This window comes from Alligator sinensis, unplaced genomic scaffold (assembly GCF_000455745.1).
Source record: "Alligator sinensis unplaced genomic scaffold, ASM45574v1 scaffold1347_1, whole genome shotgun sequence".
Lineage (NCBI taxonomy): Eukaryota > Metazoa > Chordata > Crocodylia > Alligatoridae > Alligator > Alligator sinensis.
Genome location: NW_005842566.1, coordinates 713179 through 740522, shown reverse-complemented (window position 1 = coordinate 740522; position 27344 = coordinate 713179). Strand labels below are relative to the sequence as shown.

Below are 27344 nucleotides of genomic sequence, written 5' to 3'. Positions count from 1 at the left end.
AGCAGGAACTCTGGATGCCAGATCTCTATAGAGGCTCTTCTTCCTACCTCTTCATGCTTGTAGGAAGCATAGCAATGCCCTTAGTTCTGTGCAAAACCCTGCTGTTTTGTAACACTCGTGCTATCTCAGTTATAACATGCAAGTCATCATGTATGCTGTTTGTAGCTGGAACACTGGAGCAGCCTGTTCTTTTAAGCTTTCTTCTGATCATTTTACTATCAGTCTCCATGTTTTGTACAGCAAAGTATCACAGGTTTCCTTGTGTGTCACAGTTTGCACTATTTGTCACATGTATTGGTTCTTTGAATAAAAAACGCTAGGATACATACTTGTCTGCTCACCTACAGAAAATCTCTGTGGAGGGTGGCAAAAAACCCTTAACATAGATTTGCATCAATTAAAATAACACAGAATATTCTGTCCCTGCTACAGAAACGCATTTACCATTCCTTATTAAGTTCTATATGTAACTACAATTCTATGTATAAAATCTGAATAAAACGTTCCCAAATTTTAATGGTTTTCATTCCTATTAAATTTAGAGATTTTTCCCTCCAACATACAATGGAAATTATTGCGGGGGGAGGAGATTATACTCTGCATGTACTGCACTGAACGCTGGGGAATTTCTTCAAGTAAGTCCCAGTTGTCATAGTAATGAAAGTGAGTTTTCAAGCAACATCCACAATTATATAAATTAATTTGATTAAAAGTTATAAGCACTGAAGGAACTGTAGATTCAACGTTAACCCACCCCGCAAGGTGCTAAAATCAAATCACAGGAAATAAAAGAATACAAGTTATAAATTATATATAAAAATAATACCCTGAATTTCCCAGTACCTAAATGTTTCCCAGTATTTTAGTTTGTCACATTCAGATACACCCTATGCTGCAAGAAGGAAGTTGTTAAAAGATATTCTTAAAGGGAGAAAATGATCCCTGCTTTTGAGGTTACTTTAAATGCTCTTCCAGAAATGCTGTAATGTGTATGGCCAGACGCTACAGTAGTATTTGACGAGTGAATAGGTATCCAAAAGGGGATTCAAAGAGTATATATGGCAATATTCAGATCGAGCCATTTAGGGGTAACATCACTGCTATAATAAAATTATCCCCTGAAACCGAATAAAAGGCTCAGCAGACAGCCCCAGATCTACTCAATATATAATACTCAGCACAGTTCATATTTATTTTTGTTTAAAAAGAATGAAAACCATGCATTAGTTACACAAACTTTCCTTCTGGTTTTCAAACCTCTTGCGCCCATCTCAGGACCCTGAAGCATAATATCCTTAAAGCATCCTTTCTTAAAGTCATTAGTAGCTGAATCATTTGCAGGAAGAAATTTAATATTCTAATTTATTACTTCTATCCATAATGGCCACCTATAGTACAATATATTTTTTCAGATGACTCTTATTCCAAAGAGCACAAAGGACACACTTCAAATCCTTGTAGCTCCAACATGTGTGGTTTCCTCACACAGGGAAGGCCTGGAACTGAGCCGAGTGGCACAGAGCCAATCTAAACCATGGTCAGTCTAAACACAGCACAGACAAGCACTACTTTCTGACACTCACTTGCTACTGGAGAGTACCCTTTAGCACTGAAAACTTTAAGTGAGTATGATGTATATGAGTTCTCTCTTTCCCCTTGTCATTGCATGTGTGTATGTATATATCTATATCTCAGACATAGTAATACACACACGTGTGCACATGCACACGCATGAACACACATTGTCATTAGAGTGCTTGTCACATAAGATTATCAATATTAGCATCCCATTTGTATGACAAAATTAGGTGCCTAGAACTAGACAGTTACATTGATATATTTCTCAACAATCATGATAACTGAGACAATGATAACTGTCTCCGTAATTTCAGCTGTATTCAGCTCTGTGTATAGAAACAAAACTCCCACTGAAGTGGGGGGGCACTTCCTGAAGTACTCAGAGCCTGAATTTTAAAATTTAGCATATGGAGCATTGCAGAAGTCAAAATACGGAACTTGGTATTTTTACAAATCTTTTTTTTTTTGCCCTTTTTCTTCTGTTTTAATCAATGATATAGTTTAGCTAAAGAATAAACTTGAGCTGGTAAGATTGAAGGTCTAATCCTGAAAAGTACTGAATACCTCAACTACCTTTAAACATAATGGGAGGGAGCCCAACTAGGCAGAAAAAAAAGCTGCCTTTGTTACAAGAAAAATTATTTTGGTTTTCTCCCTCTCTAGATGCTCATGCCAGAAACTCAACCTGGGACCTGAAAATCTAGTTTAGGAATAACTATGTTAAAGATACCATTTTTATATTGTAGCTTTTCTGAATATGCTACTGTATTTCCAGATGAAAACTGACTGCTTGGAAAGCATACAAGGAAAGAAGCTTCCAGCAGTGTTTGTAAGCTGAATTTTAAAGACACTAACTCTTTTTTTTTTTTTTTTTTTTTTTGCAATGAGCTCCTAGTTTCCACTTACACATATGAAGCCAAAGTCTTTTCTGTTACACCTGTTAATTCCATTGGCTTCAGGCAAACTGATCTGGATTCAGTGACTCTAGTATATGACAGCAACATTTAGCTATTTGAAAACTGCTGATTAAATTTAAAGAAATGTATGCAACACAACTAAGGATTTAATTTTACTAAATGAACAACATATCTGTCACAAACAAAGTGCATCTTTTGAAAGGGTTCTTGGGCAAGCAGCTGGTGCTTATATGTAATGGCCAAAAGAATTTGTCTAAGCATCAAAATATCATCTCCAAGGGAAATGCTGAAGTTTAAGAACTGCTTTCCATCTATAAGGTATGGTCTAAATGTAACTAAAAGTAACAAGCCTAGTGCAGTTAAATCAAGACTTAACAAGTCCTAATACATGTTTTACATAGGCAATAATTCCAATTATTAACAGAATTGAGAATATTTAAAACAGCAAACTAGCATATCAATCCTCTAAATTCTGCATGAAGACACAGCCATGGGATCTCTATGAAGAAAACTAGCCCCAGTTATCTTCATTAGGTTAGGGCTGTCATGATAGCAGAGGACACAAGAAACAAATATTCTGAGATATATCCTTGCCTCTGTGTTGATATTTTGGTTTCATGCAGTGCAGAACCCCTACAGGTATTTGACATATTACATTACTTTATTCCTATAAGAGGTCACATATACTGACAAACTCAGTTTATTAAAGAAAGCGATTGTAACAACAGGAGGTAAAATTATTAAGTCTTGTTACAACACACACAGAATGCATTTGCCATGTAGCTAGTGAAGCAAAAAGGAGTAAGGGAGGGGCTGAAAACAAACTTATCAGATGAACTGTGTGGAAAACAAACTGACCTTCTTTACATTTTTGTTTAAATCAACCAAGCTGAGCAGGAAGATGTGGTCTTTAGCTCCGATTAGCAGCCGACCCCTCTCCTCATCTAGCAGCAGGGTTCGAAAATCAAGCCCCTCCACTGAGCCCAGGAATGGGATGCAGCTGTTTGAGAGCAGCAAGTCTGTGGGAAAATGAAGAAAATCTTTATAATCAAAATGTTTACATATGACTCATCGGTGTCTTTTGTAAATATATGCACCCAGCATGGAGTTTGCCTGTGAGATAACTGCAACATATGCCATATCTTTCTGGAGTCATAAGATAGATTTTGTTAACATTTCAACAACCTTTTTCTTTGCTTTAAATAGTGGGATATTTGTTTTCACCAAATGTTTGCATGATCGAAACCTTGTTAATAAATATAATCAAAAATATTTATGGAATCCAAACTTTTGGAAGGAATTCGAAATATGATGACAGAACTCTGAAAGAACTTGCTGCAATCTTTTTTTCTTGCTGTAAGAAAATATGATCAAATAATGAATTATGGTTACATATTGAAATCACTAATTTGGATATCAATTTACTGAAGGATCAAGACCCATTGTGCTAGGTGCAATACAAATAATGGTGTATAAATAATAATCCACAGGGAAATTATTCAGGAAGCAACAGGTGGATACACTGAACAAACAAGGATGGAGGATCTGTTAGGATGAGGTAACTGTAAACTTTTAATAGGATTAAGTATAAAAGAAATCTCAGTTCACCATTTGGCTAACCAATACCAGGTGCCTGCTGATTTATAGGATAACAGGCTCAGATGTGCCTCATAGGATACATATACACAGTACGATGGACCACCGTGGAGAGATACACCAATGAGATAGCTCTGGACAAGCTAATTCTAGAATTGGAAATATTGTAGGTACATCTGTGCATTAAGCTAATTATCCCTCATAACAAGGAGGGTATATTAGTCTGGGCTAACATAGCTAGGCTAACATAGCTACATTGCTTCTGGGGCCCAAACTAGTTGTCTGTATTGCACTAGATTGTGGCATATAGGAAATACCATAAAGCACAGCCCTGCAGTAGAAGGCAATGCAGAGGCATGCTCTCCCAGAAAATGCATGAGGCAACATGCATACAATATGCCTCAGCCAAGCACAACACCTCCACGGCTCCTGAGGGAGTTCAGTCAATATCTTCCTCTTGAAGCAGCAGCAGGGTGTGCTATTCCCAGTGCAGAATCATAGAAAATTAGGGTTGGAAGGGACCTCAGAAGGTCATCTAGTCCAACCCCCTGCTCAAAGCAGGACCATCGTCAACTAGATCATCCTACCGAAAGCTTTGTCTAGCTGGGTCTTAAATACCTCCAAGGATTGATATTCCATCACTTCTCTCAATAGCTTGTCTATTTGTCCATCCAGTTACCATGGGTAAGGCCCACCTGACTAACTAGTAGCCCCATTTTACATGGGCTAATGGATGAATGGAACAACTAAATTCTTGGTGTCACAATCCAGTGATTTTTGGTGCCTCGGCACTATGGAATTTCCTGGCCACATGAGAGCTCCTTTGCACAGCAGAGTGTTCTGCTGCAATTGAGAGCCTGCGTGCAGGAGAGTTCCCGCCAATTTGCAGTTTCCTTTGCAGGATGCATTTCTTCTTTGCAGCACGGAGATGCACGGTGCAAAGAGTTCCCACTATTCGGATGCAAATTTGTGCCCCGCTATTGGCCAGTGCTAAATTATTCACACGTGGTGGCTAGTAATTGGCTCGCTGGCCGTTTAAAATTCCGCACGACTTCCGGCCAAGTCGAAGAGCTTTGAGCACGCTGCAGAGTGCCTCTGAAGTTATCTGACTTGCGGCTGCCGATCGATAGACTGATCACCTATCGATCTTTCTTCCCGTCACCGAGCGCAACCCCGATGTACCCCTTTCCCCGCCGGCTTCGAATTGCGGACGGATTAACTGGCTTGGGCCCCGCCAGCTGGAACTACTCGTGTGGTTGTTCCGACGACCGGACCACCTGCGTCGTGATTGCAAGTGGTGTGAGTAAAGTTTTTTGCAACCGAAAAGTTGTGTCTGCCTCTCCATTCACCAGCCCACCCTGACGTACGAGCGTAACTCGAGTCGGCCCTGGCCGTCCGAGACACTTGGGACAACTAATGAAAAAAAAACAGGATAGGAGTGCTCTGTGGGTCAAAGGGACAACATGTGAAAATAAGTGTACCTGAGGGGGACACGGAGCAGAGCCCCCTGGGCGGCCACCACCGGTACTCAAAGGCATCCAAGGAGCCAGTGGATGCTGCCCACTGGTTCTCTGCCTGGAAACATGCATGGACAAATGAGAGGAAAGTGGCCCCACAGTCTCTGGGCACCTTCCCAGACAAAGCCTCCTTTCTGGTCAAGTTTAAGGCCCACTTGGCCAGGGCTAGGAGTAGGTTGACCAGGAGATCTCAGGACTTGGTGGAGCCAGAGACAGGGTGACCGAAAACAAAAAGGTGGGTGGTGAAATTCAACCAGAACCTGAGGAGGAGGTTCTGGAGGTGGAGGGGCTGCAGCCTGGAGCACTTGAGGGTCAGGTGTGCCAGGGTTTCCCTCTGCCCACTCTCTGGGTAACCTGTTCCAGTGTTTACTACCCTGCTAGTGAGAAAATCCTTCCTAATATGTAACCTAAAATTCTCTTGCCAGAATTTGAGCCCTTTGTTCCTTGTTCTATCATCTGCCACCACTGAGCACAGTCTAGCTCCATCCTTTTTAGATCATCCCCCTCCCACACATTTTCAGGTAATTGAAGACTGCTGTTAAATCCCCTTGCAATCCCTTCTTCTGTAGACTAAATAAGTCCAGTTCCCTCAGCCTCTCCTCATAAGTCATGTTCCCAGCTCCTTCACCACTTTTGTCACCCTCTGCTAGACTCTTTCCAACTTGTCCACATCCTTTCTGTAGTGGGCGGCCCATGACCTGTTGGCAACACTCTACCAATGCAGCCCAGGATGCTGCTAGCCTTTATTGCAACAAGTATACAATGTTCATTCATATTCAGCTAACTGTCCACTGTAATCCCCAGGTCCTTTTCTGCAGAGCTGCTGCCCAGCCAGTCAGTCCCCAGCCTGTACTGGGGCATGGGGTTGTTCTGTCATGAGTGCAGGACTTTGTACTTGTCCTTGTTGGACCTCATGAGATTTCTTTTGGACCAATCCTCCAATTTGTCTAGGTCACTCTGAATCCTAGCCCTAGCCTCCAACATATCTACTACTTCCCCCAGCTTGGTGTCATATGCAAACTTGCTGACGGTGTACTTTATGCCATCTTCCAGGATGGTGATGAAGACATTGAACAAGCCTGGCCCCAGGACCAACCCTGGGGCCATCCACTTAATACTGGCTGCCAACTAGACATCAAGCCATTGATTACTACCCTCTGAGCCCAATGATCCACCCAGTTCTCTGTCCACCTTACTGTTCATTCATCCAGCCCATACTTCCTGAGCTTGCTTGTGAGAATGCTGTGGGAGACAGTATCAAGAGCCTTCCTAAAATCAAGGTACACCACATCCACCACTCTCCTTGCATCCACAGAGCCAGTCATCTTGTCATAGAAGGCAATCAGGTTGGCCAGGCATGACTTGCCCCTGGTGAATCCACGCTGACTGTTCCTAATCACCCTTTTTTCCAAGCGCTTATACATGGATTCCTTGAAGGTCTGCTCCATGATTTTTCCAGGGACCGAGGTGAGGCTGACTGGTCTGTAGTTCCCTGGATCTTCCTTTTTCTCTTTCTTATATATGGGCAGTATGGTTGTCCCTTTCCAATCATCTGGGACCTCTCCTGATCACCATAAGTTCTCAAAGATGATGGCCAGTTGCTCTGCAATCTCAACAGCCAACTCCCTTAGCACCCTTGGGTACATCCCGTCTGACCCCATGGACTTGCGCATGTCCAGCTTTTCTAAATAGTCCCTAACCTGTTCTTTCATCACTCTTGGCTGCCCACCTCCTCCCCAAACTGTGCTGTCCAGTGCAGTAGTCTGGGAGCTGACTTTGCCTAGGAAGACTGAGACAAAATATGCATTGAGGACTTCATCCTTTTCTGCATCCTCTCTCACAAGGTTGCCTCCCCTGTTCAGTAAGGGACCCACACTTTTCCTGATCCTCCTCTTGCTACCAACATACTTGTAGAAATCCTTTTTGTTACCCTTCATGTACCTTGTTAGCTGCAACTCCAATTATGCTTTGACTTCCTGACTTCATCCCTGCATGCCCAAGCAATGCCCTTATACATCTCCCTACTGACAGCCTGTCAGCAAGGTTGGTGAGGCTGTAGCTATACCCTTCTTGTGTTCACTCCATGCAATCTAATACTCATTTTTAAATTGACTACTGTATTGGTCAGCCATGGGGAAATCTGCAACCTTCCCCAAAAAGGACTTTTAGTCTAGGTCTCCTCTACAAGTATTCACACTAAGGAAGCCACCATATATCATAACTGCACTCACCCCATTCATCCATCTATTTTCTGTCTGGCATTTCTCACCAATACCATCCTACTCAACAACATGGCTCCATTTCCAGATTTTGAAAGTGGATTTATTAAAGCAATCACTAAAGCTTTTCTTAATTTATTATGATGTGAACAACATGCGATCAGACTCCCCATTCAGATGACAGACAGCCTTAAAGCCCATGAATTTTGATGAAAAGGTGCTTTAACCTGTGCATAAATTATTCCACCACTAGGTGCTCTAAACTAAGCCACACCCATCTGTTAAAAGAGACATGTGAATCCTTGAATATGTCTAACATGAAATTAAGATTCTTTCCAAATCCCTCACATTGATAATATAACATATCCTTTCTTTAGATGGGTGGACTTATTCCCACCCATTTATGTAACCAACATAATGTATTTATATACCTAGGCACATGACAAACAAGTTATTATTTTTCAAATAGAAACTCTTCAATGAGTAAAACATCCCATCGGGTCTCTTGCACAAATATACAGAGACAGAGCTTATCCTACAGGGTAAGCAAAAAATAAAATGTCCTTACTGGGGAAAAAGCACAGAGGAAGAAAAAAAAATAAGTTTTTACTAATCATAGTTACTCAGGATACTTTTATTACAGTTGTAAGTTGGCTTTGTGTCTTCTATACTTAGGAGGTTTGTGTGTTATTGTTTGGCTCAATGTTGAATGTTGATACAAAACAATCTGAAGACAAATGATCTTGTATCTCAGCTCCTATTCCCCTAGGTGAGGTTTCTGTAGTGGTATTTTGAAAAAGACTTGATTTAAACTGGAAACTAAATAAATTACAGCAAAACTGCCTTTACTTATATCTTTTACAGAGCTCAAAATGTCATCAGCGTGGAACAAATAAACAATATTTTAAAAGAAATGTCTGTTCACTTGGACCAAGATTACAAGAGGATAGTTATGGATGAACACATTTTCATGACAGAGAACTATAAACAACTGAGCACAGTCCACATTGCTCCTTAATATATAGCTGGCTGAAGTGTAGTTGCACCATTGCTATAAAATGTCTATTAATCTCACCAGTGGTAGAGAAAAGGCCCTGCAGCCTAAATTTCTCTACTACCTTAGTGTAGTGCAGCGTTTGTGCCAAAGCTGAGGGACAGTTTTCCTTTCCAAGATTTATTTATCGGCCTCTCTTTTGTGGCAGCCAGTCACTGACACTTACCGAGAAGATGCCTCCATGGCCTGCAGAAGGGAGTCACTGGCCACAACCACCTGTCATTCCTTACTGACCCCGATATAATCATAGAATTATGATATAATTGGGATTTATGAAGATGTGGGGGGATAGTTTATATGACTGACAGTCATAGATGGATGTTGGAAATAAATTCGATACAAATGGTAGAGAGGCAAACTAGAGGGGAAGTTCTTCTTAACTTGCAGCTCACAAACAGGAAGGAATTGGTTCAGAATGTGAAGGTGGAATGTAATTCAGGCAACAGTGACCATGAAATAATAGGGCTTTTATACACATGCTTAGGGAGGGTGGCGGGCTAATTAGAATGGCTCTCGGAGAGCTGCTCTAATTAAAATGCCCAGAGCATCATGTGTATCAACATCCCTAATGGCAGCAGGGGCCATTTGATCTTTAGTTAAAGCACCCCCACCACCATTTTTCAGCACAGGGATGCTAATACATGTGACACTGGAGTCTGATGGAGTGCAGTAATTACAACATGTTGGAGCAGCCTTGTTGCACATAGATACACACCTATAGATTTCAGGATCTTAATGGAAGGAAGTATGGAGAGCAGCAAAATAAAGACACTGGACTTCAGAAAAAACAGACTTTAACCAACTCAGGGTACTAATAGGTAGGATCTCCTAGGATTTAAGTCTGAGTGGAAAAAAAGTGGAAAAGGAATTCAGGATTGCTGGCTGTATCTAAGAACGTTCTTTACAGGCACAGGAACAAACTATCCCAAGATGACAGAAGAATGGGAAGTGCAACATAAAATTAGCCTGGCTAGACAACAATCTCTTCAATGAGCTTAAACTTATTGTGATATACCTCATGTGATATACCTCAACTTTAGCAAGGCTTTTGACACTGTGTGGCAGTGCACCACTGGTGCCTGCAACTTTAAGTCTGAGAGCAGGCAACCAACAGGTGCAGGTGCAGGCCAGCCCTGATGAAGTGGCCATTCTAGATCCAGACCCACAGGGCTGAGCCAACAGTCAGCTGCAAATAGCCAGGGAGCAACAACATCCAACTGAGCTGCTGCTTATAATACCATGAGGTAAGGAAGGACTATTGTGGATAGCAGGAGGTTCCTAGGGACCCAGTGAGACCCCAAGCCCCAGAGAGAAGGCTATGGGCCTAAATAGAGCAAGGCCCAGCCTGGGAAGGGGCTTATGGTTAGCAGGCCTACATAGGGGCTAGGCAAGCTCCAGCTGTAGAAAAAGCAGGAGAGCTGCCTGGGGATCTGATGAGATTAATTGAGAGCAGAGCCAGGGTATTATGATCTCTAGGGCTTTAAGTAAGCCCAGAGTGGCAGTATGGTGGGGCCCAGGAGGGGACCCCTGTTGTCTAAGGAGGTCGGCTGCTGTGGTATTGGGACCAGAACACCTTGACTGGTCAATGCAAGAGGTCCCGGGCCAGAAGGTTGAAGGGCAATGAAGCCCAATGCAAGGGGAAGTCCTGGGCCATGATGAGGCATCTGGCACCCTGACTAGCCTGGAGGTGGGGCCAGTATCTAAGGAGGCTCGTGGTCCCCTCAATGAGGGGGACATCACTGCCTAGGGGCAGAAGGCTCAGCAAGACAGCAGGCCGTAAAAATAACTCCTATCCCAGTAAGGGTCAGACCAAGGCAGGTAGGCCTTCATGATCCTGGGTAGGACTGAAAACTGCACCCTGCCAGGGATAGGGCGGTCTGGTGGGATTGGTCTTGGTGGGAGAGTCCCCCAGAAATGCCAGGCCAGTTACCTCCCCACTGAAAGGCGAGGAGGGGTGCCTTAAAATGCCAGCCCCCACATCCTGGTGGGTTACTCACACACAGGGACAGGCACAGGGACCAGACATGCCTTCAGGCACCTGAGCCCTACAGGGGTGTAAGACCCCGGAGGCCCAAGAGAAGGGGACAAGTGGGGGCCAGGCACACCTTTGGGCACCTGAGCCCAACAGGGGTGTAAGATCCTAGAGGCCCCAGAGCACAGGGGCAAGTGTTGAGGTCTCAGAGTAGAGGGGCAAATGTGGGAGACCCTAATGAGAGGGCAGCTAGGCCAAGGTCAGTCTACAGATGCCTGAGGCTGCAGTTGGGCCAGAGGTCAAGACCCCAGTAAGTCCTCAAATGTGATGAGGCCAACTGTTGGGTCAGAGGGAAAACCCATTAAGCCCTCAGATGTGGTGAGGCCAAGTTCAGGTCAAAAGGGTGAGTAGTAGGCCCTAAGGAGGGAGTGAGAGAGACGAGTGGCCCAGTGAAAGGTCTAGGGGCAGAGTCAGTCCAGTGTTTGGTGAATTGCCCGATCACTGTGCAGATGAGAGTCATGGGAGAGGCCCAAAATGCTGTGTGCTGACCAGCCAAGGAATGAAGAGATAATCCTGATGACTTATGGGAGCCACTCAAGGGAGCAGAGCAAGGTGAATGTGGCCAGTGAGGGGCGGCATGCAAGAGGCTTGGTGAGAGAGGGCGGAGTGGTAGAGGCCCCACTGAGAGGCGGGCAGTATGCATAAGGCCCAAAATGGGGAAGTATGTAAGAGTCCTAACAGTGAACTGAGTTTGGCCCGGTCTGAAGCCTGGATGCAATGATAGTCTGGATGCCATCTGTGAGGCATGGGCCACAATGTAGGGATGGTATGGAGCTGTGGATAGTGCCCCCTGGCATTGGGGCTTTAAAATGGGCAGCCTCCCATGTCTATACACCAGTTTTGTGAGCAGCAAACTCATGGCAGATGAGACTGGGCAGACTGCCCTACTTAGACAGCTGGACGGGCCAACGTAACACCAGGCCCCGGGATAGCCCCCTGTCGCACACTGCCACTCACAATATTGTCATTAACAACAGGGAAATTCTGACTAGATTAAAATACCGGAAGGTGGATACATAACTGGTTGGATCATTGCGTTCAATGACTAGTCATCAACGGCTCAATGTCTTACTGGGAGGAGGTATCAAGTGGGGCTCCTCAGGGGTCTATCATGGGTAGAATTCATCATCGTCATCAGTAATTCGAATGATACCACTGAGTGCTTGCTTAGCTAATTTAAAGATGACACCAGGTTGGGTAGAGTTGCAGATATTCTGGAGGGTAAGGCTATGATCCAGAATGATCTGGATAGAATGAAAAAAATGGCCAGTGATCAACCAAAAGAGATTCAACGAAGACAAGTGAAAAATCCTGCCCTTGGGACAGAATAATTGAATGCACAAATACAGACTGAGGAATTACTGGCTAAGCCGCAGTACTGCAGAAAATGACCCAGGGCTTACAGTAGACCATGAGCCGACAGTGCACTCCTGTTTCAAAAACCAACAGTATAATGAGTTGTATTAACACAAACGTCACTTGGAATTCAAAAGAAGTGATTCTTCCTCTCTATTCAGCACTGCAGAGATTTCACATGGAGTTGTGCATGCAATTTTTGGCCCTACACTAAGAAAGATGTAGACAATAAGATTTAGGCACAGAATAAAAAATAATTAGGGGCCTGGGAAGCAAGACTGATGAGGACAAGCTGAAGTAGCTGGGATTATTTAGTCTGGAGAAGAGAAGACTGAGGGGGGACTTGATAACAGTCTTCAAATACCTGAAAGCGTGGTTACTGAGATCTTTCTCTTGTGGCCATATGGGACAGAACTAGGAACAATTACCTCAAACTACAAGACAGGAAATTCAGCTTGGAGATTAGAAGGGGTTTTCTGCTGGGAGTCAAGCATTGGAATAGGCTACCTAGAGAAGTTGTGAAATCTCTGTCTGTAGACATTTTTAAGAGCAGATTGTAGAGATACTTGGCTGGGATGGTTTAGTCAGGGATGATCTTGCCTTGAGCAGGGGGCTGGACTAAATAAACTCATGAGGTCCCTTCCAGCCCTACCTTCCTGTGATCTTATGAATAATGCTACAGGTATAGAGTTGCTTTAATAGGGTACTAATATGAGCACTAGGGTAGCTGCAAGATTGCTCTGTACCAAAGCAGCCTTATCACATACTTCAGATACCTAAAAGGGTGGCTACTAAGTTCTTTTCTCTGTGTCCATAGGAGACAGGACTTTAGAAGACATGGGTACTCCAGACACAAAGGCCTCAAGTTGCAGCAAAATAAATTTAAGTTGGAAATTAGGAAGAGCTTTCTGACTGTGAGGGTGGTCAAGTAATGGCACAGGCTACCTAGAGAAATTGTGGAATCTCCATCCTTAGAAATTTTCAAGATCAGTTTGGACAGACACTTGGTTGGGATTTCTGTAGTTAAGGACTACCATTCCTGGAGCAGGGGGCTGGACTAGATGACCTTAAGAGTTCCCTTCTAGCCCTACTTTCCTAAGTTCCAGCTAGTCCTTCTCCTTCCTCTTCTCTACACATAACATGCCAGGTAAGCTAAAAAGAGGGTGGTATACTTGTTAGCTGCATTGCTAAAGAATCTGGACTATAGTAGCTGTACTTCCCCGCCCCAAAGTTTTAGCCATCTAAATTAAAACCTTGTTTAATTGCTCAGGGTCACACATAATAGACGGGAGGAAGGGAAAAACAATGGTTATACATACTTAATTGATCATCATATGTATTTTACTGGTATTAATTTTACATGAACACCCTTCATGACCTTGTGCTCTCTTGACCGCACATGTCCAATGGTATTAAAAACCTAGACCGTACAAGTTGGCTTAACAAGGTCAAAAATAGTCCACCAAACTCATTTCCCCTCCACCTCATTTCCCCTAACCCAGCATATAAATCTAGACATTGAGTTCATCTACACACATGATCTGGGGAGGGCAGGGGGGAGCACACTAATTAAAGTGCCCACAGCATCACATGTATTTAGTGTCCCACGCTTCACAACGGCAGCGGGGGTACTTGAACTAAAGCTTGTTCGATGAGCTTTAGTTCAAGCACCCCCACCACCAGTTTAAAGCATGGGGACACTGAATAGACATGACACAGAGGCTAAAGAAGCATGTTAATTAACACGCTCCAGCAGACTTGATTAATCAAGTGTGCTCTGATGTGTGCTAATTAGCATGCATTGGAGCAGACGTCTGGCACATGTATAGGTGCCCTTACGGCTGAGGTACTAATGCACTGCTTTTGAACAACATATGGCTCCCCCCGCCACAGAACAAGAAATCACTAAGTTACAAGTGCAATGCTTGATTTGCCAAGATATACAAAACTGACTCAACATATTTGAGAGAAGGGAACTGAAACATTGTTTGGCTTTTTTCTTTTTTTCTTTTTGAAGGAAATATTCCTACCATAAGCATCCCAAAGGGATGATGCATCATCCATTCTTTACAAACAAATACTAGATGATTTAACTAATTATCTTTGAAGGCAGCTATTAACAGGAAGGGCAGCAATTGTCTCATGGCTGAAGCACTTGACTGAGAATCTGAAGTACTTAGAGATGACTCCTCTGCATCCTGTGCCTTGTAGAGTCATCTATCTCTTTTCACTCTCCATATTCAGTGGGTATAAAACACAGCATTTCATTTTGCCCTGAAGTAAGACAAGATAAGCTGCAAGGCAATGAACAATCAGATATGCAGGACTATTAATATATTTCTTTTTACTGCAAATGGCTTAGAAATTAGACTCTGTCCTCTATCACTGATAGGATTAGAGCTAAGAAGTGACCCGTTAAAATTTGGCAAGGAAACATTAACAGAACACTGATTAAATTACCCGCCAATTAATCATTCCACCTGCTTGCATTAAAAACAATTCAATATTATGGGTTGGACTTAGCCCTTATGGGTAAATCTATTAAAGATTATCAAGGACATTAAGCTGATCAAAGTTGCTATAAAAACAGACCTGTCAACTGACATCAAGAAGAATTGATGGCTCCTTAGAGGGAGACATGGATTTGCATCACTACACCTGCATCAGTTAGTGGCTGATTTCAGCATGTCAGTGGCATACTCATATTACAGAATAACAGAGTAATTAATTGGATGGTCATTTATTAATGTCCACTGACCATTCCCTTTAAAAGATACATTTGCTGTTATATTAAAAATTAAATACAATGTATGTCTCTCAACAGCTCCAGGTTAGTCATTATGTCAGTGCTCACCAAGTTTCCATCTAGGTTAATGTTTCAGTTTTGTGACTGAAGCAGAAATCAGTTCATCCTTGCTATTAATTGAGAAAAGCAACTCAATAGACTAGCCTTCCCATTCCTATAACTGCTGTCATGTGCAGACAACTTTCACTAAAAATGTTTTAAATAAAATGCCGTCATATTATGACCCAATATGCCTACAATGGTGCAGGTTACCTGGACTTTAAGATTGCCTCCCTCCTTTTCTTTATTTCATTTTCCCCTTAATTGTACATACAGTCTTCTGTAGTCATGATTACCTTCCATTTCTGGATCAAAGCTTCACCCTGGCACAAGAAGCACTGCGAACTGAAACTCCAGTCATGTGCAGACATAGAACTGCAGTTCTCATCACTTGCAACCATTTTTTCTAATTATGGTAGAATGGGTAAGGTTCCTCTGCTTGCACAGCTCACATCTACCAAGGACCTTCCCTTAAAAGGAGATTGGTGTGTGTGTGTGTGTGTGTGTGTGTGTACACGCATGCATGTGTGAGTGCATGTGTGTGCATTTTTATTTAAACTATTCTGTGGCTTTTTTCTCCATCAGTATCCTTACTAACCTGCACATACTTCTAATCCCATATACTTAAAACTCTCCCTGCCATTTAAAATGTATAGCTCCTCTACTATGCTGGTTAGTGTTCCAAAGAGCCATCTTGCCTCACTCTGTTGGCTGAGAAATGATCCCTATATGCAGTTTACAGACTAAACAGTCTATTGTGTTAAGTACTTAAGGACAAAGAGATATAATGAGCCTAAACCATAGGGAATAATTCCAGTATGATTTCTCATACAACTGTGAGCCAAGTAATGAATTCTACCATCTCTGGCTGGCTAGAAGCCTCAATAATGCATGCCTTATTACCTCCTGGCTGGAGTATGCAATCTACTAGGCCTTGAGGAAAACGACACCATAACAGGGAGCCTCGGGCTCCTGTTACTTTAAGAGGAAAGAATGTTGTAAATAGAGCCCAGGCGGTTGAATACAGGCTAGCTGGAAGGAGGGAGGCTACAAAGAAACACTGCTGCCTAGGCAGGGAACTGCACATTAAGGAAAAGGGGAACACCTACAGACCGTCTAAGGAATACCATGGAGGATAAGCTGGCCACAAGAGAATAGGCAGCTAGAAGCGAAAGGCTAGGAGTACCTATTGCAGAGCTGACTGCTTTACAATAGGGCAGTAGGACAGAACATACTATGGGCAACAAGGGCATGGCTAAAGCCTCATCTGTAAGTTGCCACGAAAACCAGTCATCAGGCCTGGATGAAAAATGGTGGGCAGTTGGCTGGGCGAAGCCACCTGACCAGAAGGGGGCAGGGTTTGGGAAGTATCTAGACCTAGGGCTTGAACCACGCAGGCAATCTGCCCTTGGAGAGGACTGAGGAAGGCGCTCCAGAGCAAGAGGGATGTGGAGGAGCTTCTGTGGGGGCACTTAAACTACCCTGGGTATGAAGGTGGTAGTATTCTGCTGACTTGCAATAGTATAGGGCTCAGGATAGGGGAAAGTACTGCAAGGCATCAGAACAGCTGATGTTAGGGGTTCAGACTCAGTAACAACAGGTGTTATGGCCAGAGAGCTTGCTCTTACCTTATAGTTAAACTGGTGGATTGGGTTGGAGACTGATAGGGAAGGTAGGAAGTCCCAGAGTGGCACGTGAAGTTTGGGCCTGCCATGGCAGGGTGCAAGCTGCAGTGTAGCCCAAGAGGGCAAGGGCCAGTGAGAGAAAGACAGAGATGGAGTCAAAGGGCCCAGTTCCCAAGGGGGACACAGAGCCAAGGTCAGGAAGCACAGTGCCCAAGACAGGAACAGACTATGGCCAGGGGCTGGCAGCCTCAAGACGGGCAGAGACTAACAAAGGATGTAAAAGCATACCGAGGTGGGATATGAAACTGGGGCTGAGTGCCCTCTGAACTGATTGATTGCTGACAGCTGTGAGGCTTGGGCATGGCTGTAGGGCAGGTCAGAGGCCACAAAATTAACCCATAAAGCAACAGCTGCCCCCAGGGCATGTACAGGCTGGAAGGGCCAACTTAGTAGGAGGGATTTGCTGACTGGAAGACCTATTAGGATTTGTTCTAGCATCCTTGGGCAGCCTCCCTTTCCAAATTTAAGAACATCAAGGCCTGACAGGTGGGATTGAGGGGAAGGACCCTAGAGCCAGAGTACAGCAGGGACCCCATAGCCACCAGGGTGCATTACAGGCACCCCTGGAGCCCCTGCCCTGTTACAGATACCTGCTTCAGAGAACAGCAGTACTCTTCCCTGATACCACAGGTTACCATGAGCATGCTGACCATACTCGATCCCCATAAACCACTGTGCCAAAACCTTCATCTTTATTTTCAACCTCATAATAATTTTAATCTGGGATACCTAAAAGATTACTTTACATGCCGGGACTAGAACAGTCGCAAGTAATTTTTCTCTCTTCCCACAACACAAAACTTCTTGCTATTAGGGTAAATAGCATCTCTGAAGCACACTGAGCTTTTGCAGGAATTTGGGCAAGTTCCAGAAGTGAAACTCATTCCTGACAGACCTATGGCCCACTTCACACCTGACCACTTTCTATTTCAAAAGCAAAGCACCTAATCCCTATGCCAACCCTTAACCTGAAATATAAGAATAATTTTATTTACACACTTTTGCAAAATGCCCAGGACTGCTCTTTCATAGGCATTTAAGTGCAAGATGATTACATGTTGTGGTTATACTGTGAAATAAGAGCCTCACTATTTGTGATGTTTCTTCATTTTCCCTGTGATACACATTGAGAATAATGTGTGCTCACTGGACTCTCAAGTGGTAAATGGTAGCTTAAATAATGCTGACATTGAGATCAAGTCATATTTGTATTCTTGTAGTGGTAATAAGGCCCATTTTTTCCTCCTTAAATTGCCTCAGTGAGCCATCTCCGGTTTTCAACAGGTTAAGTACATCTACATAAGATGCCTTAATGTGCACTGGATTATTCTATTGCGCATTAGCACATCACAGCAAAAATTGTGCTAATGCACTAATGCACAGTAGAATTAGCCTACTGCCCATTAAGTGTCACAAAAAAGTTCACCTTTGCTACTGCATTAGCGCAGTTACTGAGCCTTTGTCTAGTACACCTCATATTAGAAGTATTAAACTTAGTGAGCAGTAGCAAGGGTGCATTAATGAGCATGTAGATGCACCCCTTGGCATTTATAAAGGAAAAGGTTTGATACAGACAGTCTATTTCTGGTATGCAATCATTATTTGGTGCTGTATACTTTAAATTTGTAAAAGAGCTGGGAACTACAGCATGAAATACATGGGAGCAATGTGCAGAGTATGCCCTACTTTGCAGAAGGGACAAAACAATCCCTTCTGACATTTATAGCTGCATAGTTTAGGTGTGTTTCATCTCCAAACAAATTTGACTAGAGAAACAGCTGCACAAATAACAGTTAACGTGTTGTTATTTCAGAGATGATTAAAAGCTGCTTTGTGACTTCATGTTATTGGTAAAAAATGCAAGGGCCCAGTTCACAAACTCTACGCGGCCAAACAAAATAATTAGTCTGACACAGCACAAATGAAAATGTATCCGACCAAACCATTTATTATTACGAAGATGATTTCTGGCGATGGATTTGCACAGGTTCCCTCTTTCCGCAGCACTTTATCTTTCTTGCATTACTGCCAAATAAAGCAAAGTAATTGTTGTGACCAAGACAATTTAATTTACTGATTGATTTATTTATTTAATTGAAACCACTGAATGTTTGATCCTGTACAAATTCACTATAGCTAAGCAAGCTCTGGAACATCTCTGAGGGCTGCTGACCCCATATTGTACCTACCTGGGTCAGCCTGGCACGACAGGAAGGAAACTCCACCCCCACCAAACCTCTCTTGGGGAGAAGATAAACTCACTTCCCATCACATTTTCTTTCCCAGTTTCTCAGAATTGAACATCCTGCCGCTCCTCCTTTGTCCTCCCACAGCTCCCTGCTAAAACATGCTCGTAAGCCCCAGGTGCAAGGGGTGGATTGTTTGCATTATTTAACTCTAGATCACTTCTCACCCTTCTCTTCTCCTTATTTCAAATGTCATTTGAAGTTTCCATAATTGTGAGTCCTTACAGAGCCCTACTCTCTGACACTAGTTTCTTCTTTCTAATGGGGGTGAGTTTTCAGCCTGATAGATTATGTTCTTCTTGTCAGATATTGGCTCTTTCAAAGCAGTTATGGTCTGTGTTAGAAAATCCCAAAGCCTGAAAGCCTGTATTTTTTCAAACTTTCCCTCAGTGGCTAAGGTTCAGATATCTAAGGACGTACCTGATACCCTGCCACATTTTGAGGTGACTGGACACTCAAAATGCTTCTTAACAAGTCCTGAAGGCTTTCTGAAGATCTGGATTACTATTTATCACCAAGGTGATGGTGTCCATCACATTGTGAAAGAGAAGCTGTCGACGAATCTAGACTGTTTTCTAAAATCAGTACGCCGGATTTAAAACAGATGGATTTTTTATTGTCCTAAAAGGCAACCCCTTCATATATCCTGCCATAATTCTGTCTCTTGTCCACTATGTACCTACAAAATAATTTGTATAGAAAACAAGAGCCCACATGGATAAGTTAGGAGTGGTCCAACACGTTGGGAGTTGAACAGAGGGACTCATAAGTAACACTGGGACTCACATTTAATAAAAGTTCAGATCCTCAAAGATTAATTTGACAAGACCAGAATTGGAAATAACCTCTGAGCTTGGACAGCTCAGGGATTCCATGAATCAGTCACAGTTATTCATTTTGCCTACGCTGGATTTTAAAGCAGTTTAGCTATATTAATCAATCGTCAATGCCTTAACTGTGATCAGGCACGTCTACATGAGACTCTTGCTGCACATTAGCCTAATAACACTGCGCAGTAGCATGTCATGGCAAAAACCATGCTAATAGCCTACTGTGCAGTGTCATTAGGCTAATGCACAGTAAACATCACTAAAAAGTATGTGCCGGCACTACTATGCAGTACCTCTAGTTACTGTGCATTCAGTTAGTACTTCAATAAAGAAGTACTAAAACTAAATTTGCAGGATCTAAGGTGCATAAATGAACGTGTAGACACACCCATTGAAAATGAACCTTAAGATCTCATTCTTCTACTTCCAAATTTCTCAGGTCAGGCATGGAAGCTCTGAGAGCATTAGGGAAAGGCATCCTGCATAACTTTACAAACAGAAAAGTTCATATTCTGGAAGAGGAAGGCAAAAATCTCTCTTTAGCTGGCTTACTCAAATGATTTACATCAAACTTGTTTATAGTGAACTATCCCAACCGCAATACCTGCTCCCCATCAGCCTAGTTTGTTATCCCTGCTTTTTAAAATTGCCCACTGCATTTGTGTGTGCAATCATAAGACCTCAAATTCAAAACAGGCTGCATTCCCATAGAGATTCTGAGCCACAAGAGTACAGTTCATCCTAGAAATTGCTTAGCTACCATAGTTACTGAAACGTGCCTACTAAACAGACTAGGACTAGTAGCACTTGCACAATTTAAAATTGGCAGTAGAATGGGCTTACCAGAAAGCTGATAGCATCAGAATTAGCACAGGCAATCTGGGTTTTGAATTAACTTCCATGACTTAATACAGCGCACACTGCAGCAGATGCAATATTTGGCAACTTTACCATCAGTGGCTCAGCAGCCTAGTAGTCGTTCATAGCTCAGATGTGTACGTTGCACATTTCAAGCACATCCAGGTGTTAAAAATGTAACATAATGATGATGCTTAGCGCTTAGACACATAGTGCTTTAGTTTTGTCATACCACAATTATTCTTGGTACTGTACCTCATTTTAAAATAAAATAACTGTCATTACATTACATATGTCTTCAAAATAGCACTAACCCTTCATTTCAAGATTTATTTTGCCTTAGAGTGACTCAAAGAAATGTGGATTATTTTCAAGCACCAAATCCCTATAATCTACCCTCAAAAGATTATTTGTTTGTTTGCAGTAAGTTTTTAGACAGATGTGTGACTCAAACTGGCCCTCCTGGCCTTCAATATTTATTCTTCTACAATAATTTGTAGAATTGCACTATTTGTTTAGTTTACATGTTGAATACTAACGTTGCTAACTGCTAGCACTGTAGGCTCAAACTGGCATATGACATGAAACCAGGATTATTCTGCCACATAAAGCAGCCACATAAAAAATGTCCCAGAAGCCAGGACATAGCTGCACATTTGAACTGTGAAAGGCTACCAAACTCCTGAGCCGTGGATGGTAAAGTTGCTACATCCTGCATCTGGGGCATCTCTGCATTAGCTCACAGGAGGCATCTGACAATGGCATAAATCAAAACAGAACCCACCTTATGTATCCCATATCTGTGAGGACTCTGCAATGCAATTAAGGATAAACTCTTACCCCCCCTCTCCAGGAAAGCAACAGATGTGATAAAAATACAAGATAAAAAGCTTGCCCTGTTCCTTTTTCAGGTGCATATGAATAAAAAGGTTTTGCTGTGCAGTCAAGGCAGCAAGAATTGGGTATAAGAGAAAAAGTGGACAGCTGAAGACCTATATGCACCCTTTTTGGCATGGAGACAAGCTCACGGCAAGTCTCCCTGCATGCACACTGAGGACAAGCAGAAGGAACAGCCAGAACTTTCTGTACTGACCATATCAATTGGTCTAATTTTTCATGTGATAAATAGGCTCTGGTAGTTTGTCATATGGTGATGGTATACAACCAATTTTGAACTCCGTGCTCAGTTTTTGTTCCTTTGGGCTAGGGCCAGAAATTATACACAAACCAATTTAAGTGATTGGAAACTGGTTCAAATATGTAACACAACAGAGCTAGGGACATAAGTTGCACATAAACAAGCTTAAGTTATCAGAAACTGGTTTAAACCTGTAACAGAACAGAAGTTCAGTGCGCATAAACTACTTTCAAAATGGCTGAAAATGGTTTAAGATAAACTTGGTTGAATGGAGTATCAGACTTAACTGATTTGGTTTATGAAACTTCTGTCCCAGACCCCTTCCTGATCACAGTCCCCCAGCTTCCCAGTGTGCTTTCCAGCCCTGGGCTGGGCTGTGCTGTCTGCTCCAGAGAGCTGGCCCTGCCCCCTCTGCTCCCTAGCTGGAGCAGTGAGATCTGGCTGACAAGGGGGTGGTGAAGAGGAAAAGCCCAGCTGGGGATGCAGCCAAGTCTGCAGGTGGAGACTGCCCCCCAGGCAAACCCTGGGTAGAGTCTGGGGCCAAGGCAGGGGGTTAAACACCTTTTCCCTTGCTCAAGCTTACTGCTGGCTCTAACTGTGGACTACAAATCCCAGAGGCACCTGGAAGCAGGAGGAAGAAGTGATGAGCAACCCTGCAGAGTCCTGCTGCTGCAATTGTGGACTGCAAATCCCAAAGACCTTGGGGGCAGCAGGAAGAGGAAGTGAACACACATCCAGAGAGCTGTGCTCTAGTGCCCCGCAGCTTCTGGCCTAAGACACTGCAGGCATGTGGCTGCATTTCCTGAATCAAAGAGAAATGTCTGTTCACTTCTGTTTCAATTTAATCTGTGCAGTTTAGACTAACCTGCAAGGACTGATTTGATGCAGCCTTGGGCTTTTTGACTGTCTGTACCTAGCCCTGAAGTTCAGTGCACATAAACCACATTCAAAATGGTTATAACCAGTTTAAGATAAACCTAGATAGATATAGTATCAGACTCGACTGATTTAGGCTAAATCGGTTTATTGAAATTCTGTCCCAGATCCATTCCAGATTCAGATTAACTCACAGCCCCCAGCATCCCAGGATTCTTTTCACATCTCTCATAAATTGGCCTTGCAGGGAAGGCAGGCTAGCTTTGGCCCAAGCTGTCTTCTGCAGCCAAGCAGGTAAGCGTGCTCTAGCACCCCCAAGCTTCTGGCCTAGGCCACTACAGGCATGTGGCTGCATTTGTGGAATCAAAAGTGAATGTCTGTTCACTTGCTTATTAGTTCAATCTGCACATCTTAGATTAACCTACAAAGATTGAATGATTTCAGCCTCAGGCTTTTTGACTGTCTGTACTTAGCCCTGGTGAAATCCTAGCCCCAGAGAAATTAATGGTAATTTTGCCACTTGTCTTCAACAAGAGTTTGTGGAAGTAGACTGAGGAAAATTAGATGCTTGGCTCCAGTACTATGCCTGATACTATAGGTAGGTGTTGACAGATTGGTTTCTGACTTACGCTTGCCTGACTTGCAACATGGATTGAGGGTTTGGTGCCAGAATTTGGCCCATTGATATTAGCTCTGTGGAATATAGAAGGCAGAGTTTCTATAAAGTCACTTGTTAAAGACTATGTTCACCTTAAATTTCTCTCTCCAGTTAAAAACAAATTTGCCAACTTCTTAATGAGAGTAAATTTTATACCAGAGTAGACAGGGGTTTATGAGTTAATAGATGAGAAACCCTGAACTATTGTGGCATGAACAACTCTGCTGCAATAAAAGTGCCAAATGACTATGGCCTGTAAAGCACATTAATATAAGCTCTAACAGGCTCAGGAGAGCAATATAGCAGCACAAACCACTGCTGAGGTAGGTGAGTTGACAAAGTTAAGGAGGGTTAACACAAATCAGATTTATTTGCTTAGTTGTCTTTTAAGTACTTTCAACACCTTCCTTTTTAAAGCTTAAAAAACATTTTATAGAGAAAACAACTCAAATAGATATATTTTAAATTCTACAAATGAAAACAAAATCATAGTGTTTTTATTGGTGTAATAATGTTGTATGAACTACTAAGGAAACTAAATTAGAATTGAAAAAAGAAGAAGAGGGATAGATGCCGTCCAGTGTTTAAAACTTCTGAATCCAGAGGAAGTGTATTAAACAGGTTGATTTTGCTAATATGCTATGAGCTTGTCAGATCTCAAAAACTAAGTAGGAACAGCAGTCCTAGCAGTCAAGCACAAAACTTGGCTAGAAGAACAAAGGAGAAAGGAAAATCAGGAGCCAGATTAAGCTGACTCCAAGTTCAAGCTGTGATAAGTACCATCAGCTGAGGATCTGGTGTCAAGTGTGCCACAGGAAGGATTGCTGGTTATATAAAGACCATTTTTTTTCCTTCACCCATGGCTGAACTGAATTTTTGTCATGCTGTTCAGTGGCACTGTGCTTCTGAATAGGATATAAAAGTGAAATCCTGACTACTTTTGGTAAGGATATGACTAAGGTGTCCTGACCAAATCTATATTTAGACAATTATATTCTGTTTAGGCATTTCCACTTGAATGTGGTTAGGTCAGGGTTTCTGGTCTGAGCTTAAAACCAATGAAGCCACATCAGAGCAACTGTCTGAGAACAGGTTACTAGACTTGGGGACCAATCTACATTTTATGTACATCCGAGAAAACATTATTTCAAATGCTGATAAACTATTTACTCCAAAAATAAACCATTCATTTTCAATAAATAAATAAATAAAAATAAAAATAAAAATTGGGGGAGAGAGAAAGCAAGTGAGTGTGAATGAACTAGATTGTCTATATTTGGTATTCTTAATTTTCTATCCTAAGCTGCTGTTTAAATTTGCTGATAACTGTTAAGTAGCTCCTGTGCTTCATCCCAGTCTGAGAAGGATGGTTTGTAGCTCGACCATTAGTCTAAAAATCTGTGCATCTGCCTGTGTGACCCTGGGCAAATGACTTAGCCTGTCTGTGCCCATCTGCAAGAGGATAATAGTACTGCATGGCACATGATGGCAGTGCTGAGCCATTCAAACAGTCTTCTCCTGCATGTAGAATAATTTATCACACAAGCAAAGTAATATAAAGTCCACTACAGGTATGTCTTAGGCCAGAGCTGTCCAACAGCCAGCCTGCAGGCTGCATATAGCTCCCCCTCCATCTTCTGGCTTCCACTTCCTGTCCCCACTCCAGGGGGCAGGGTGGCACAGTGGGGCATACAGCATCTTTCACAGCACAGTACAGTGGGGGAAACTGCAGCCAGGAAAGTGGCACAGTGGCAGGAAGCCTGCACAGCATGGTGTACCAGGGATTAGGGTGCATACATGGTGCAGCTGGGTGAATGCATGGCTCTCAACAGTGCGGCAAGGTCTGCTAAGAAGTTGGATAGCCTCATCTTAGGCCATACTAATACACCTGGGTTTACCTTTCTCCTGCACTGTCCATACACAAAACCTTCATGAGCTTATTTGGCTTTTGAATGTGTCCACTTGCAGTGACCGGGTAAGGGCTAAGACCACAGCTGTATGTTAGCTTGACTTAGAACCCACCGACTTTGCAGCAAGAGCATGGGCAAGGTCTCTCAAGTGCTGATCGTTCTCCAGCGCTCTTCCCACATTCCTCCTAAGAGGCAGACAAGTTCTTGGACTCTTGAAACAGCTAACTGGGAAAGAGCCAGTAGGCATAGCCCCAAACACATACAGCTGAGTGCAGAAACAGGGAGTATGCCATAAAGTGTTTAGGACATTGTTATGGAAATACTCGCACCTGGACTAGGTTAGCACAAGGTGCTGTTCAGACCTCAGTGTCAGTGGTTTTGGCTAACAGCAGTGCAAACATACCCAAAGGTTAACATTTTGCTGCTTTAAAGTACAGAATTATTTTATTGAGTAATGAGTTTAGAACTAGACTATGTTATTAATTGGGACCAGAAAGGAGGACCGCTTGGCAAAAATCTGTCCATATGAACTAAGTTTTTTCACTGAATCAATACTAGGGAATCTCATTAGTCAACTCCATTGAATTCCAGTGGAAAGAAGAAAATTTCAAAGTATTTTGTGTAGATGATTTTCTCCTCATACTCATTTTATTTCTATTCCCATTTGTCTCAGGTGTATTAAGCCTCGTTTAGCTTGATTTATACAATCTATTCCTATCCAACTTGCACGGATCTGGTTGGACACTCAGTTAGCTTTAATAGATTTTTCAATTGATTATTTTACTAACAATTAGGCTTGTACTGGTTCTGCAATGGTAATGCACGGTAAGAGCACAGCTAATTTCAGCAGTGAAGAAACTGGCGTTGTATGGTAATAGCTCCGACTAGCATCATGCAATTCTGACATAGCAGTTAACAGTAATTCTCAATTATACTTTGTTATACTGGTGTGAGCTGAAGTTTGGATAAGGCCCTTGGAACTAAATGTCACTGTATTTCTACATTACTTCTTCTAAATACCATTATTTGCATTGGAACAGTGCCCAGCAGGCTCAAATTTGGAGCCTGAGTGCGCTAAAAAGCTGTACAAACACATAGGTAGACACAGCCCTTGCCCCATAAGCATTTGCAATCTAATGTGGGAGAAGACAATTAACTAATCAAAAAGAACTGGGCAAGGAAAATGTAGCAAAGTTACCTAGGCTAGTTATGTGCACTGTTGAATTACATTTTACCAACAGATACATCAGCTCAATATCAGAGATCCCTACAAGGCATTTTAGTATTACAGGATCAAAGGTTGTTTTATTCTGTTTTTATTTTTCCCACTGTCATTAAGTTCATGTGCCTCAGCCCTTTGAAACCCATTTTATCATCCCTACCCTCTGATTTTAAATGCCAGATTAAATCCCATTCTCAGCTGTGCAATCCTTTAGTTTCCCTGATTTTGCTACAATGTGCTAAAAGATAATGTGGCCCCAGTTATTCCATCTCCCTCCCCTGCTCTGCCAGAGTGAACATTGTGAAGAAAGACTTTTCTTATGGTTCCACATAGAATGGAATAGGGACAGTCCTCTCTTCTTTTCTAGTTTGCCTCTCCTTTAAGATGTCACTGCCTTCTGTAGCCATTGAAGTGGAAGAACATCTAGATGGTTTTTGAATTGCTGCTCTCTATGGGTGTCACTGTCCCCCTAGACCAGGAGTGCTCAGCCCCTTGGCGATCAGTCATCCAGCCTGCAGGGCTCCCCAGGAGTTTGGAAATGTGAAGACTGGGGAGTGGTGACATCACATCCTGGCTGCCAAATTCCTGGAACTGCCGGGATCCCTGGGCCCTTCACGCTGTATTGGGCACCTGGTCCCAGTCCATGGGGACAGATGGGGTGACACTGGGCCCCAAGGCCCAACCCCATCACATGAGGGTAGGAGGAAGTGGTGCTAGGCCCCAGGGCTCAATCCTAGTGCTTAGGGCAGAAACAGAGTGGCTGTTGGGCCCCAAAGTCCAATCCTGCTGCACAAGGCTCAGTGCAGC

At 42.9% G+C, this 27344-nt stretch overlaps 1 protein-coding gene across 1 annotated transcript in view; it reads right to left on the bottom strand.

Annotated features, from left to right (window-relative positions):
• SEMA3D (semaphorin 3D) overlaps positions 1–27344 on the bottom strand; it is a 188887-nt gene that overhangs the window by 109841 nt on the left and 51702 nt on the right. Inside the window, exon 3 of the mRNA XM_006032351.3 lies at positions 3354–3514. Within this exon, the coding sequence (XP_006032413.2) occupies positions 3354–3514 (161 nt within the window). The remainder of the gene's footprint in view (positions 1–3353; positions 3515–27344) is intronic.